This window comes from Miniopterus schreibersii (assembly GCF_964146895.1).
Source record: "Miniopterus schreibersii genome assembly, chromosome: 1".
NCBI classification, from domain to species: domain Eukaryota; kingdom Metazoa; phylum Chordata; class Mammalia; order Chiroptera; family Miniopteridae; genus Miniopterus; species Miniopterus schreibersii.
Window position 1 is genome coordinate 149,421,840 of NC_138101.1, and position 15,620 is coordinate 149,437,459.

A 15,620-nucleotide genomic window follows, 5' to 3' on the forward strand; every position below is an offset into this window, starting at 1 on the left:
AGCCCAAGGCCTCTGGACTGACATTTATGGTGTCTTTTGTTTTTTCAGGGACTTCAGTACTAGTACTAAAAACATTCAGATTGACAAAACCAAGCCTCTGTGGCACAACTACTTCCTATGTGGATTTAAAGGAATTCAGGTAAATTGGTTTATAAGGCACTTTCTAGCATTTGAGACTATGATGTCTGTTATATCAAGATTTATTTTATTTACTTTATCATTTTTGTGTCTTTTCAATACTAAGTGATATTTCTGTTCTATTTTGCTAATTTTCATATTCCAGGGGATGGGGTAGATATGAATTTTTCTGGGTGTTGTTCACAAGAGGCAGGAGTGGCTGTTCATAAGTCAGGTGCATCTGACGTCTTTCTGGTTTTTAAATTTTTTTCTAAAAAGTTTTTTGAAGGATACATTCTAATAATACTATTCACATTTGTTCTAAGAATATAGAGGTATATACTGCAATAGGACTTATTGTTGAACAGCCCAGCTGTATTAATTTAACCTCTTAAGTCTCGGATTCGTTAGCTATAAAATGATGTCACTGCTGTCCCAAAAAAGAGTGGTTGCAAGGATTACACAATGCTTGATGCATAGGAGGGTTCAATAAATGGTAACTAATATTGTTATTACTACTTCAGATGGGATTTAAAAAAAAGATGTTGTGAAATTTATTAGAATAAATATTTCCCTAGAAACTTTGAATAATTACCTTGAGCATCTCTAATGTCATGTACAAGAACAAGAAAATTAAAATATTTCCACTGTCCTAATTTAAAAAGTATAAAAGACATGCCTGGCTGGGTGTGGCTCAGCAGTTGAGCATCGACCTATGATCCAGGAGATCGAGGTTCGATTCCTGGTCAGGGCACATGCTCGATCCCCAGTTGGGGAAGGCATGCAGGAGGCAGCCAATCAGTGACTCTCATCATTAATGTTTCTGTCTCTCTCCTTTTCCCTTCCTCTCTCTGAAATCAGTGAACATGTATTAAAAAAAAAAAGTGTGAAGGACAAAAAGAAAATTGATTTGCTATATCAATTTGATTTGTTATTAAAATCCATGTTGTAGAGAGCTTGTGTTCCTTGCTGCCTGGTGGTCCTGCCTGAAACTTTTGTCATGAGTGACCTAGGACTCAGTGGCCTGTCTGTTACAGAAATATATCACATTTATTTTTGACGTGTAGTTTTATATTCTAATTATGGTGGTTCTGGTCTTGGAGTTCTTCCCTCCCTCCCTCCCTCCCTCCCTCCCTTTTTTCTTTCCTTTTCCCAGACATATGGTAATAACATGGGAAAAGTTATTGGCAGGTTTTAAATATTCAAGTGATTGGGCTTGTCATATGTGTTAGTGGGAATTATAGTGTTTGGAAGCATTTACCTGGCAAATGCAATTTGATCTTCCTTATAGCAATATGCCTTTTGTAGCATATGGGTAAAGTCACCTAAGTAACGCATGCTGCTTTGTGTTGCTTTTGAGAATTTCAGGCCCTAAAGCCTTCCTTTTTGGTTCGATAACTTACATGCAAAAGCAGGTTTGTGCAATGAATTTTTGGCTGAAAAATAATTTAAAGTTAGCCTGTTCAGAAACCTTCAAATTCAAATACTAGAAAGTTCCAGAGGATAATCTGTTTATATTAAATCGAACATGTTATCCTTTTGGGATAGAACTATTACAGAATTGGCAAAACCCACTTGCATTTTTGACTCTGTTGTGCATTTTCATTTAAACATTGCACGATAGGTTTGCAAGTATGATTCACATTCACGGCACCCCATGAATTAGTTTATGGTTAAATATATAGCATCCAACCAGGATTTTTAAAAAAAACAAGCTGTCTGCATGTTCTGTATGAAAGGGCATTGACAGCAGCAGAGTTTCAGTTTATAATTTGTTTGTATTTCTGGAAAGGAAATTTTTAGATGTCTTGAAATCAAGAAGAGAAGTACATCCAACTGAGTCTCTTCTTTTGTGGTGCATGGATTTTGCCAGTTTAGGAAAAAAGGAAAAAAAATAAGGAAAAAACTGAGCCTTTTATTTGTAGAGTTTGTTGTTACTTTGGTTATTGTAACTAGTTTATTGAAACTTCTCCCTAGAATAATATGTATGATGAAATGCATAATTATGTAATATAATAGTAGTTTTTACTTTGGTCTTGAGGCGTTTGAGTAATTTGCAAACACAATGGTACTTTCCTTGATGAGGAAGTGGCATTAAATTTATTTTTAATCTTAAACCAGAAAGGCTATATGATATGATATCATCCTCAGTGTCACCTACATATTCATTTAAGTATCATAGAGCTTTCCAGCTTTAGATGAGAGTCTGATTATTTCTTTGGGCTTTCCTATTTGGAGAAATAGAGTTTCCCTGCTTTGTTTAGAGTCTGCATTCTTATTTGTGGCTGAATTCTAATTTGGCTGTCTTGAAAGCTACCATATGGCTAAACTGTATCTATAAACTCTAGTAAAAATCTGGATTTCCTCATATAGCTGACTTGCATTAAATCACAGTGACAGTGTGCTGGCCCAGGGTTCTGATTGCGATGGAGAAGTTCTCAGCCAGAAATCAGAGACCTGGGTCCTACTCCTAGCTCCCTACACATGATCTTGGGACAGTCTCTTAATCTTTCAGTGTCTCGGTTTTTCCATACGTAAAACAGAACTGAGAAAGTGTGGAGGCCCTTCTGAAAAAAGATACTCATAGAAATAAGCCACTGCTTGATATTAGACTTTTACAATCACAGAGTGTTGGGATGTACCACATAACAATTTAGTCTGTCTTGCTAATAATTGTGTATTTATTTTCTTGCTACTTGAGAAGTGTAATTATAACTGTTTAGTATTTTTTCCAATTATTTATTTCCAATACAATTATTTAGTATATCAATTGTTCAAATCAATTAATATTCAAGAAAAAGATAATCCAAGGCAATTTTAGGAAGTGGATCAGTAGCTTTCTGTTGAACAGAGTAAAAAATAATCCTCATATTACCATACCCTTACATGAAATGTCATAGATTCAACTGAATTGAATTGCACAAGTAGTTTCTATAAATAGTGTAATAAGTCCATTGATAGACTTTTGCTCCTGGGGCATAAAAGAACACTTTGCTACTCCTTGAATCCAACACCAAAGTGACTAGTACTGTCTTTTCTTCTTCTTAGGAACACTTTGGTCTTAGTGACCTGACGGGAATGAATTGCCTGGTGGATGGGACCATCCCTCCAAGTTCTGGCCTCTCCAGCTCCAGTGCGTTGGTCTGTTGTGCTGGCTTGGTGACGCTCACAGTTCTGGGAATGAACCTATCCAAGGTAACTAACTTGAATGTGTTAGCCTTACAGAAACCTCTTTTTCTAAAGATACTAGTATCCAAATCTCAAAATTAGGATGCCTTCCTTTGATTGAAAAACTCTGTCTTACTTACAGGACTACACATGCACTTATGGTAACTTAATAAGACCTGCTTGTGATAAACCACGCTAAGGTAGCTGATGCCTTCTAACAGAGTAGATCTGTGAATAACTGTATTCAGATGCTTGTAATCTAAGGTGTGGAGTTCAAATGCATGGGTACCCTTTAGAGCACCTCATTAACAAGTTTAGAACGACAAATCCTAGGCCTCATGGTTGGACCTGCTTATTTTCACCTGAAACCTTAAATTGAATATTTGACAAGCAGTGGGTAAAACACAGGCAATAAAGGAACTGTACAGCATATCTGTTTATGCCAGCAGGTTAGTCACTGAAATAAACTTTTTAAAAAAATATTGCATTACAAAGAGGAAGTGCTTATTTAAAGGAAACATAAATCCTGCAGGAGGTCAGAAAGCCTTAACTTTATAAGTTCACATAAATCTCTGACTTTGCAGTTCAGAGCAGGTGTGCTCAGCTTTAATTAATACTTTGAGTTCTGGTTTCAATAAAATGTTATCTTAGGTTCTTTTTATCCCATGTACATACACTACCAAGTTTATAAATGGTTTAGGAACACAGACTGGCATCAGGCACATCAAGAGAAAAGACATCTACATGCTTACGCTTTCTTAAGCCTGTTTAAACTTCCAGTTTGAAAATTTTATATGTAAGAGAAAAGAGAGAAATGAGGGAGAAAGGAAAGCCTCAGATAGAATTTTCCTTAGTTGTCATATCTAACTATATATTAATTAGCCCTTTGTAGGCAATGGCTTCTTTGGAGGGAAGGATGATTTGCTTGTTGTTATTTGTTTGCTTGAGAGGAGAGAAAGCAGGGGAGTGAAAGTCCATCTATAAAATTTGTCATCATTTAACCACTATTTATTTAGTGGCCACTTTGTGCTAGGTAATGTTCAAGGCACTGGAGATATACTAGGTAGTTTTAACCCTCACGGTGCTTATGATCCAAAAGGGAAATAGAGACAAGTAAATGGGCAACTATAACAGAGTGTGATAAATGGGTAAGTACTGTGCTGTGTGGCAGCAGATCTAACCCAGATTTAGAGAGCATAGGACAGCTAAACTGAGACACAAGGATTGGTAGGTATTAGTCAAGGAGTACTGATAGCATGAAGACACCGATGATACCAGATAAGCATGTATCAGGTGGAGGGCACAGCTTGTGGACATATCTAGAGTAAGAGTGATGATGGCTTATTGGAAGAACTAAAATAAGCCCAATTTGGCTGGAACCAGTAATTTGGGTGACAGGGTAGAAGACTAGATGCTTGTAAACCATGTTGAGTATTTTGGGCTTTATCCTGAAAGCAGTGTGAAACTATTGTGAACTTTTAGGGAGAGGATAACATGATCATATTTTATAAAGAACACCCTGGCTCTATTATAAACTCTAGATTTGAGGGCAACAGTGTTAGCCGTAGGGAGATGATTTGGTTTAGGGAAGTGGCAGTGAAAATGGAGAGAATTGAGAGGTAAATTTAAGGTCCATCTCAGACAGAATCCATAGGACTTGATTATTGACTGGGTGTGAGGATGGGGAACAGTAAAGAGTCAAGGGTTATACCCAGGTCTCTAGTTTGGTGTGAGTCTTTGGAATAGTAATAGATGAAAAAATTGGTGTAGGGGAAAGCAGAAATGTTGAGTATGAGGAACTTGTGGACATACCAACGGAGTTATTTAATACTTAGTTACAAACAATACCTCTGAAGGGAGATCTGGACTTGAGATGGTCCATTTGAGAATCATTAGTATGTAATTAATTTAGAAAACATAGGAGTGGAGGCAAATATCCACTGGCGCAGTGTAGGTAGAAAGATGAGGGGAGTATGACAGAGTTCTGACAGGCATGGACATTTGGGGGACGACGGAAGAAGACGTGTCCACTGAAGAGACCGAGTCGTCGCCAGGCAGGCGAGGCCGCAGCACAGCGAGGAAGAGGAGTGGCAGTGGGGTCAGATGCAGCTGAGGGTAAGACAGGCTGAGAAGTGACGTTAGATTTAGCATGAAAGAAGTTGAATAAAACTTTGGAAAAAGCAGTTTAAAGTAAGAATGGGTAGAGGGGTCTATGAGAGGTAAAAAAATCGAAAAGTTTATTGGATACAAAAAGTCTGGCTATGCCTGGAAAAGGGGATAATCTTGTGTCTGTGGTGGGTTGAGGTCAAGGAATTAATTTCTTTTTTAATGGGAGGATTGGTGAAATTTTTTTGGCATGTTTTCGGGCCCTTTTAATGGTGTAGATATCTAAGGGAAAAGAAGATAAAGAAAACTTGAACCTTTGGGATTAAATCTGGATGTCCCTGTGCCTTCAAAGTAAAAAATAGCAAGTATTTTGGCATAAAAACAGACACATAGATGGATGGAATGGAATAATGAGCCCAGAAATAAACACACATGTATATGATCAATTAATTTATGATGAAGAAGCCAAGAGTATACAATGGGGAAAGGACAGTCTCTTCAATAAATGGTATTGGGAAAACCAGACAGCCACATGTCAAAGACTGAAACTGGACCCCTATCTAACATCATACACAAAATTAACTCAAAATGAATTAACAACTTGAATGTAAGACCTGAAACCATGAGTCTCCTAGAAGAAAACATTGGTGGTGGTAAGTTCCTTGACATGGCCTTGGTGGTGATTTTTTTGGATTTGACATCAAAAGCAACAGCAACAAAAACAAAAATAAACAAGTGGGGCTACATCAAACTAAAAAGCTTCTGTAAAGCAAAGAAGACAAAAACCCAAACAGTCCAATTAAAAAATGGACAGAGGATTTGAATAGACATTTTCCAAAGGAAACATACAAGTGGTCAACAGGCACATGAAAAGATGCTGCTCAATATTGCTAATCATCAAGAAAATCAAAATCAAAACCACAGTGAGACATTACCTCACACCTGTTAAAATGGCTATTATAAAAAAACAAGAAATAAAAATGTGTTGGCGAGGATGCAGAGAAAAGGGAGCCCTTGTGCACTGTTGGTGGGAATGTAAATTGGTGCAGCTACTGTGGGAAACAGTATGGAGGTTCCTCAAAGAATTAAATATAGAACTACCATAATCCAGCAATCCTACTTCTGGGTATTTATCTGAAGAAAATGAAGACACTAACTCAGGAAGATATATGCACTCCTATGTTCATTGCAGCATTAGCTACAATAGCTGAGATATGGAAATAACCTAAGAGTCCATCAGTGGGTGAATGGATAGAGAAGATGTGGTGTACATACATTGGAATGTTATTCAGCCATAAAAAAAGAATGAAACCTTACCATTTGCAACAACATGGATAGATTTGAGGGCATTATGCTAATTGAAAAGTCAGACAGAGAAAAAGAAATACTGTATGATCTCACTTATATGTGAAATCTTAAAACAAACAAACCAAAACCTCCCAAAAAACCATGCACAAAATTACAGAGAACAGATTGGTGGTTGCCAGAGATGGAGTGGGGATGGGTGAATGAAAGGAGTGGGGGTGGGTGAGTGAAATTGCTAAAGGTGGTTAGAAAGTACAACATTCCAGTTATAAAATAAATAAGTCATGGGGATGTGATGTACAGTATGGCAACTACAGTTAATAATACTATATTGAGTATTTGAAAGTTGCTAAGAGAGTACATATTAAAAGTTTTCATAAGAAAAATTCTGTAACTATGTATGGTTTTGAATGTTAACTAGACTTATGGCTGTGATCATTTCACAATATATACACATTTCAAATCATTATGTTGTACACCTGAAAATAATATACTGTTGTACGCCAGTTATACCTATTAAAGATAATTGAGTAAAAGATATCAAATCAGAACTGTCTGACTCCATTGCCTAAAAGGAACAGTATGTATGTCTTAGCTTTCTCTGCTAGTCTAAATTGTATTGACAGCCCTTTACTTTCTAGGGCTGAGCATAATTATTTGGAGAATTTGCTTGCTGTGGTGAGATAGAATCTTGACTGAAAGGAAGCCCTTAATTTGCTTGGTCTTTAGTTAAGTGCTAACCATAGACTTGACTTGTAAAAGTCATAGAACATAAGAATTCAAGGAGAGAACTTCAGAGGTGAGCTAGTTCAAAAAAAATTTTTCCACCCACTGATGTATTAGTGAAACAAATGTCCCACAGGATATAACTGGAGGAAAATTAAATAAAGAGGCAATTTATAGATTTGTGGGAAAGGTCAAGGGACCCAAGGAGGACGGGTTGGCTCTTTTGTGAAGCCGGAAGCCATTATACTTCTGTAGCTGTAGCTGTAGAGTAATGTTACCTGAAATGCAGTGAGGTGGGTGGGAATGGCAGTAGGTGGGGAGTTGTCCATAGAGGTCAGTCTCCTGGGGTACAGAGGTGTGTTAGGATGGAGAGGCAGGAAGGCAACAGAATAGCCAGCCTATCTGATAAACAAAGAAAAAAGTCCCACAGGAGATTGGTGCCTAATGCTCTCCCAAACGATAACTGATCCCCTCCCACTCATATGTGCACTCAGAATGCCCTGTGCAATTGCAGACAATTACTGCAAAAAAAGGTAGTCCTACATATCATATCCCACGTGGAACGTGTTAATTCATCAATACAATAAATGTCATATGTCCGAAACCAGCCTAACAAGATGTCTAAGTCACCCAGAAAGTCTGGAAGACAGAAATTATGAATCAGACTGGAACTGACAGAAGCGTATGGTGTGATTAAAGACCTACGGCATGGAAAAGGCTAGAGGCTTCAAGGTGACAGAGCGAAGACCTGCACACTCTTTCTTTTTCCATCACTCATTCATTATTCTCTTCTCAAATAATCATCCCCAAACAACAGGGGAACAAGAAAAGAAGGCACAACTTCCATCTTTGATAAGTCAGGGGGACATAAATAACCACAAGATACGAAGATGGAAAGTGGGTGGAAGGATGGTGCATGACTTAGCAGGCTGGAGAAAGGTCAGGGCCAAGTGCTTGTGAAGGGAGGTGCGGGTGGAAAGCACGCTGGCTCTCAGCTCTTTGGAAGAGCTTAGGAGTTAGAGGCACCAGTACCAGAAAAGGCAGGGTGACAAGGCAGGTGGATATTTATTTGAAAGCCTTTCTGAGGATCCATTAGATGCTGAGAGCCCACTCCTACCTGGCCAAGTAAGGAGACCATTTCCCCTCACCTCTGCAGGAGTCTCTGGAGAAATAATGTGGGGACTCTATAAAGAAAGGCAGGAGAACAGAACTGAAAACTAGGGGATTGAAGGATGTTCTGCATCTCAACAGTGAAATTCCCAGCTCCCTTCCTCTGGTCAGCTCTAGCATCCTGGCAGCCTTGCCACACCCTGCCAGGAACACTGGAGGATTCTTCTCAGAGGAAACCGGACCATCCTGGAGGAACGATACATTTGGTGACCTCCTCCCACAAAAATCCTCCTGCTACTCTATGGGCCTGTTAGAAGCCCATTTACAAAGTTTCTAATCAGCTTTTTAGTGACTCACTATTAAATATGATAGAACATTAAAAGATAATTAGGCTTTGGAAGAAAGCCTCCAACATGAAGCAAACAAACAAAGAGAAGAAAGGAACTCGGAGGACACAGAGACAATGCTGAAAGCAGAAGAGTGCTTCAAAGCAGCCACGATGTCCTCAGAGATAAAAGAAAATGTTGAGGAAAGAATAGAGTGTTATTTTAAAAAGAGGAACAAACAATAACAGAGAGCTTTGGGGTATTAAAAATATGATAGCTAAAACAAAATGTTCTATAAAAGGATTGGAAGGACTCTCTGATCAAGTAGGAAATAAAAAGAGCTGGACAATAAGGGGGAGAGAGGAAAATTTATAAATCAATCCCAGGAATTTGATATCTTGCTAGTAAGGTAAAATAGAGGAAACTGTCACTAGAAAATTATTGTTTTTAAAAAAACAATATTTCTCCAAAGTAAAAACATGAATTCTCAGATTGAAAGGTACTCACTAGATGTTCAACATAATAAATGAAAAAAAAAAAAAGCCCAAATTGTACCTCAATAAAAAAACTTTAAAAAGTGAAAAAAAAAAAAAAAAGACCAAACCAAAGTATACCATCTGGGAATTTTGAAACTTGAACGCTAATAGAAAACACACTAAAAAGCTGATTGAGACAGCAAGAGAGAAGAAGGGAAACACAACAATCAAAGGATCAGGAATGAAAATTAATTTATCAAAAACAGCTTTGGAAGACAGAAGGCAGCAGCGTAGTATCTTCAAAATACGAATTTAGCTTATAATAAATGAAATGATCAAGTGTAAGGATAGAATAACATATTCTCAAACAGGCAAAGTCTTAAAAGTCTACAGGATGTAAGGCACGCAAAAACGGAGTAAACCAAGAAAGAAGATGCCATGGGAACTAGGAAACGGGGAACCCAATATAGGAGAGAGAAGCTGGGTAGTTTTTGAACATTAATGAGGGGAAATCCCAACATAACATACCCCCATGACATCCAGCAGTGAGAAAACTCTCAGTACAGATTAGAACCAGAAGAGGGAGGGAAAAAGTGAAAGAAGAGGGAGGGAAAAAGTGAAGCTGATAAATCTTATGAGGAAAAAAACACACTGATACATCTGACATGTTTGACCATGTCAAAAAATGGGTTGAGGGTGATATTACAGAGTCGTTTTAGGGTATGGGAAGGTTTAACTGGACATACGAATAAAATAAGCAAATGAGGAAATTAAAAGGTTATTAAATATAAGAAAAAGAAAAACAAATATTTTAGAATGGAAATAAATTATTTTTCATTATTTGGTTCATATGTGAACAATAGTCTTAATAATTAATGCACTGAATATGGATTTAGGCAAAATTTTTGGCATAAGTTTATTGAGAAAGAGTGGGGAGAAAGAGTGGGAAAGTGGGTGTAAGAGAGCTAAGGTCCTAACCATGATAGGAAGGCAGTAGATAAACTTCAAAATGGAATACCAGGAGATAGCATGTTACTGAGATTTGATCATTTAAAGCAAGAGCCAAGTGTTGACAGTGACTCTGGGCACACAGCACTGGGGGTGGGGATGAAAGGGTGCAAGCTAGGGACTGCTTTTGTTATAGTCCTTTTGGCTCATTTGATCTTTTAGATTATGTGCATATAAATTCCTTTTGTGAAAGTAAAAATTATTTGAAAATAAAGAAAAGGGTAGAGGGAAGGGGTAAATGGAATGAAAGGTAAGAGGGACAATGGATGACCCAAATTGCTGCTATTGGGGGAGCTGGAAGATGAAGAGGCGAGAAGGGATTCAATGAGCCAAAGTTAGAGATTGGGAACAGATGAGCTGCTGGACCATGACCAGATCAAAAAGGCCTAGGGAAAGGCTTGTTGATGGGTTTTGGGTGAAAGAATCCAAGAAAATGCAGGCATCTTCCACTTAATGGCAGCAGTCCATTCCAAAAATCAGAGGTCTGCATAGGCGGGGGCCTATTTATTATTTTAAATAGGAAAAGTTATAATGCATTACTCAACTCTACTAACTAATTTTCTACAATGTTGCAAAAACACAGTAAAAATTCCTCTATATAAGTAACACAGAAATACAATGAAAAATACTTAAAACAGCCTTCTTGAACATCAAACAATTAATATGGTTGTTAACAAGCAGTTATTTTACCTAGTAATACTCTGTATATCTTCTCTGTCAACACCTGGTGTTCTAGTATTTTGCACACTATTTTGTTAACAATGTTGTAGTTAGATATTGGGATGTAAGTATATTTGTTTCTTACAGAAACACCTTTCAAAAAGTGTTGTATTGAGAGATATATACAGTCTATGAAGCCTGAGTATGAAAACCCAGGAGGTGTTCTCTCAGGAAAACATTCATTGGTGAGACACTCTGTAAGGTATACCTGCAGTTTGTCAGCTCAGGATTCAGGTTGCTCTAGACTTGTGTCCAGTTTCTTTGTGTTCTTAGAGTTGTCCTTTGAGACCAAGACAAAAAGACCAAGGACCTCTTAAAGATCTTAGATTAGAGATAGCTGGCTGGCTTGGGTACAGGTTGTAACTCTCAAGGCAAGCCTTGGATAGTAAGGTGTGTTAGGTTGGCTTCTACCCACAAAATCTTTCCTCTGCTGGGGTGGGGCAGGCTGAGATGTAGATTTTGAATTCATGAGATGGTGGACTGAGCAAGTGATGGTCAGAAGAGCCACTTCGGAGGATTGGGGGTATAGCAGAGGAATATACAGCTGAGTTGTATCCCTCATATTGAAGTGTAAGGAAGAGAAATCTCTTATTACCACAGTTGATGAAGGTTGAAATGACCAGCAGGGAGCAGTGGGGTAGGATGGTATTCTATGTGTGGATATCTTTGGCATTTTGTAAAAAATGTAATTCTTGTGCCCTGGCTGAGTCACTTGGTTGGTTGGAGCATTGTCCTATACATCAAAAAAAAAAAAGGTTGCAGGTGGTCAATCCCTGGTCGGAGCATGTGCAGGAGGCGGCCAATCAGTCTTTCTTTCTCATATCAATGTTTCTCTCTCTCTCTGTCTCTTCTCTGTCTCATTAATGAAATGTATCCTTGGGTGAGGGTAAAAAAAATGAAAGTAATTCTTGTGACTGAGTAACCCAGAATACGGATTGAACATAAAACTTCTCCTTGAGGGTTGCAGTCCCCTAAGGAAGTTGGGGAGGCTCAGAGTTAGTCGTAAAGAACCCTGCTCAGTATTCAGAAGCCTGGCACAACAGGAATAACACTGGATTTGTGAGGGAGTGTGTCCCAGAGAAGGTAGGCTTTTCAGCCACAATATCAGCTTCCTGTCCTGAGTCTTGGAAGCAGCGATTCATGGCCGTTCACTGAATACCTTCTACGTGCCAGGCATTGTGGTAGGCGCCAAGAACACAGCTGTGAATAAAACTGGTGAAGCCCCTGCTTTCATGGAACATACATGCTGGTGGTGGTGGTGATGGTGGGAGATAATGAAGAGCTATCCAAATAAATATCATAGCATAATATCAGCTAAGGCTATGAAGAAAATTAGGCCGGAGTAAGGGGAAGCTGCTATTTTAGATAGGGAGTTAGGGGAAATCCTCTCTAAAGAGGAGACATGGACAGACCTGAGGGAGTGAGCAGAGAGGGGAGGCAGAAGGAACAGTAACTGCAGAGGCCCTAAGGGAAAGGTGCTCCTCACGTCCAGAAGAAACAGTGAAGGCCTGTGTAGGTGGGGTGTGGCGAGCGGGGGAGACGGCAGAGTGGTGGGAGGTGAGCTGAGTGGTGGTCAGAGGCCATGTTGTGTAGGGTCTTACTTGGACTTCATTCCAGCTGTAGTAGAAGGCCTTGGGAGGCTGTGAGCTGAGGACAGCCAGATGTGATTTATGTTGATTTGCGTTCTTTCAGCTGGGAGTACCACACCGTACCCTGTCCTGGCACAGGAGGGAACAACTAAAAAAAGAAAGGAAGAAAAAGAAAAGAAAAGGAATAGTTAATGCCATTATGGAATGTAAATACATGTAGTGCAGTAGTAACAGAAGACCTATTCATTGGGCATCTATCTCATACAAGGTGCGAAGCATTTTATATGTAAAAGGGGAATCGTGTTTTAAGAATGGCTTTTTGGTGAAGTTAAACACGGAATATTTTAAGTAAGTGGTGAGTCCTAAACAAAAATTTGAAGGAAGTGAAGGCTGTGTCTCGAAACAAAGTCCTGGGAGAGGCCCAAGGGCATTTCAGGCAGAGTGAACCCATAAGTGTCTTATAACAGTTCTATGAGCCAGACTTATAAATATGTGTCAGCCGAGGCCTAAAAATTCTTATGCAGCCTCATGAAATTCCTTTTAAAACCTTATTTGACTACAGGGATGTTTTCTAGTTGCTCAAGCCCCTGAACAAATTTAGTTAACTTAATTTCAGGGGCAAATTAGTTGTATAGACATGGGCTGATACTCTTTTCAGGGGAGTGTTTTTGAAGTTTGAAATCCATACTGTGTAAGGGCCCTTTGAGGTTCAGAAGCAGAGTAAGTGGAACGTTCAAAGTTTTGTGCCAAATACGTCCAAGTTTTCATTTTCCTGAGTTTATAAGGGCTGTTTCCTTGAGAAAGTTTAAGGCTATGTTTTCTTTGCATATAGCTACATTTAAGTTAAATATTTCTTGGCCTTCAGACCAAGACCTTGCACTTAAAAAAGTAAAGACATGGTCTACATTATAAAATGAAAAGAGTCTCACAATTATGCAAAGGTTTAAACTATGAATCAAATGTTTTAATAGCAGTTTGCTACATGGTATAGGAAAAATCAGAAAACAATTTGCACTGTCACTAATTATTATGTTTAGAAGTCTATACAAGGACACTATTTCAGTTTGCTTAGAATAGCGCAAGCCTCATCTATATAATGGTGAAAGAAACTGGTAGTTTGAAACATTCCTGCCAGATGTTGACTGCTAATGAACTGCAGCAGCGTGGCCTCTAAGAAGACGGTAAATCCAGAATACAATCTTTGAAAAGAATCTCTTAATTAAGTGCTGAACATGGACTGAGGCCATGTGCTCACTGGTACAAAAACCAGGAGTGCTGAGGGTGAGCCCTGGGTGGCCTGTGTTTAAAAGGCTTGAACATTTAAGTTAATATTGTTAATATCTCAATATAAAATGATTCACACAGTTTTATCTGTAAAAGAGAACAAAGTGTCTTTCAGTTGTGTGGGATGGTGTTTGTAGCTATGGTTACATTCTTTTTTAGGAGTAGGATTAGAGACTGAATCATTTATTTAATGATTTTGAGTAATCTGGGTTCGATTGGATGATGTGACTAAGCAATTTGATTGCAGATTAGAAGCCTTACTTTGCAGAGATTGTTTAGGTCACCTCTGTTTTTTTTCCATTTCCTTTCCTAGGCTAAATACATGTTTGCCTTTAGAATAAACTAAGGCAAACAAGGCTAATTAAGGAGCAGCAGATTGGAGGAATATGGGTCACTGTTTCCAATGGAACCACTATTGCTGCAAACTCATGTCTGATTATGTTTTGAACTTTCCTTGTGATCCTTAGATCCTTATCATTAGGTCACCGTGTTTCCAGGTCTCCCAATTTGGGTTTGCACCCAGCAATAAGTTAAATATTATCCAATATAATGGGACAATGCAGGTGATATTAAGTATACTACATATGTGCACAGCCCTTACTATACTATGTACATTTATTGTGTGCAGTAAAAATAACTAAAAGATGAAAATAGAAGGACAAATAATCCCCTTATCAAGTTCAAAGGGGTTCGTCATCTATTTTCATGCGTTTATGTTTTGTAGAGGTGATGATAACCATCTTGAGGAAGAATTACCCAGACTAATATTTGATAGAGTAATCAGGACAATGAAAGGCTCTAGACCTTGTCCCCATTTGTGACATTTTATTCTGTAACTTGTATAAAACTCCCCGTGTCTCAATTTCTGTTTTTAAAGTGAGAGTAAGAGTAATTAGCTATTTCCTTAAATTCACAGAGGCAAATCAGTTACATTTGCTGACTATTTCTAGTTCCCTGATTTTCCTGATGGGAGATTTTGGAAAAGTTTAGGGGAAGAATTTAGCAAGAAAATCGGTAAAATGGGAAAATAAATTAGTAGTCAGGGAAATTTTTGTAATGGTACGAAGTTTTTTAAGTAAGGAGACAAACTGTATGGTGTAGAGAAGTGACTCAAAAGGAAAAGGTTAACTAATGGAGGCTGTTAAGGCGTGCATTGCAGCGCTGGAGACACAGATTTGGAGCTCGCTACTGAAAAATATGACTTTAAAGTTGTGTTAGAGTTTACGTCAGATGCCTTTTTTCATTACTGTAGTGAATAGATGTTGTATACACATTATCTCCAACCTCATGGTAGCTTTATAAAGCAAGTTTATTTATTTATTTCAGTTTTGCAGAGGCAAATAGTGAGGTTCAAAGAATTAATATAATGTGACCAAAGACAAACCGCTTGTGAATGGAGTTGCCTGGATTCCAGCCTAGTAGATTTGATTCAAATAGGTGCTTTTCCCACTCAGCGATGCTGGTACCTATTGCATAACGTGGTCAGTGTTGTAGACAAAGGGAGCACACTGGAGATGAGTCCAGCCCTAACATTCTGTGCTCTTTCTGATGTCCTAAAATAGATAGAAGTGAATTATAATTTTTCATGTATTTGCTTACTAATATGAATTGAATGTTTTTTTTGGTTGACTGATTTTATACTCATTGTCAAGATACCGATTATTTTTTTCAAATCCTGCTACATC

At 38.3% G+C, this 15,620-nt stretch overlaps 1 protein-coding gene across 8 annotated transcripts in view; it reads left to right on the plus strand.

Annotated features, from left to right (window-relative positions):
• Positions 1-15,620, plus strand: part of GALK2 (galactokinase 2) — a 123,529-nt gene that overhangs the window by 32,180 nt on the left and 75,729 nt on the right. For 4 of the 8 annotated variants that reach the window (XM_081139036.1, XM_081139035.1, XM_081139037.1 and 1 more), the window contains 2 exons: positions 49-139; positions 3,166-3,312. In XM_081139036.1, coding sequence (XP_080995162.1) covers positions 49-139; positions 3,166-3,312 — 238 coding nt within the window. The remainder of the gene's footprint in view (positions 1-48; positions 140-3,165; positions 3,313-15,620) is intronic. The other 4 variants (XM_081139040.1, XM_081139039.1, XM_081139038.1 and 1 more) reach the window with 1 other exon arrangement.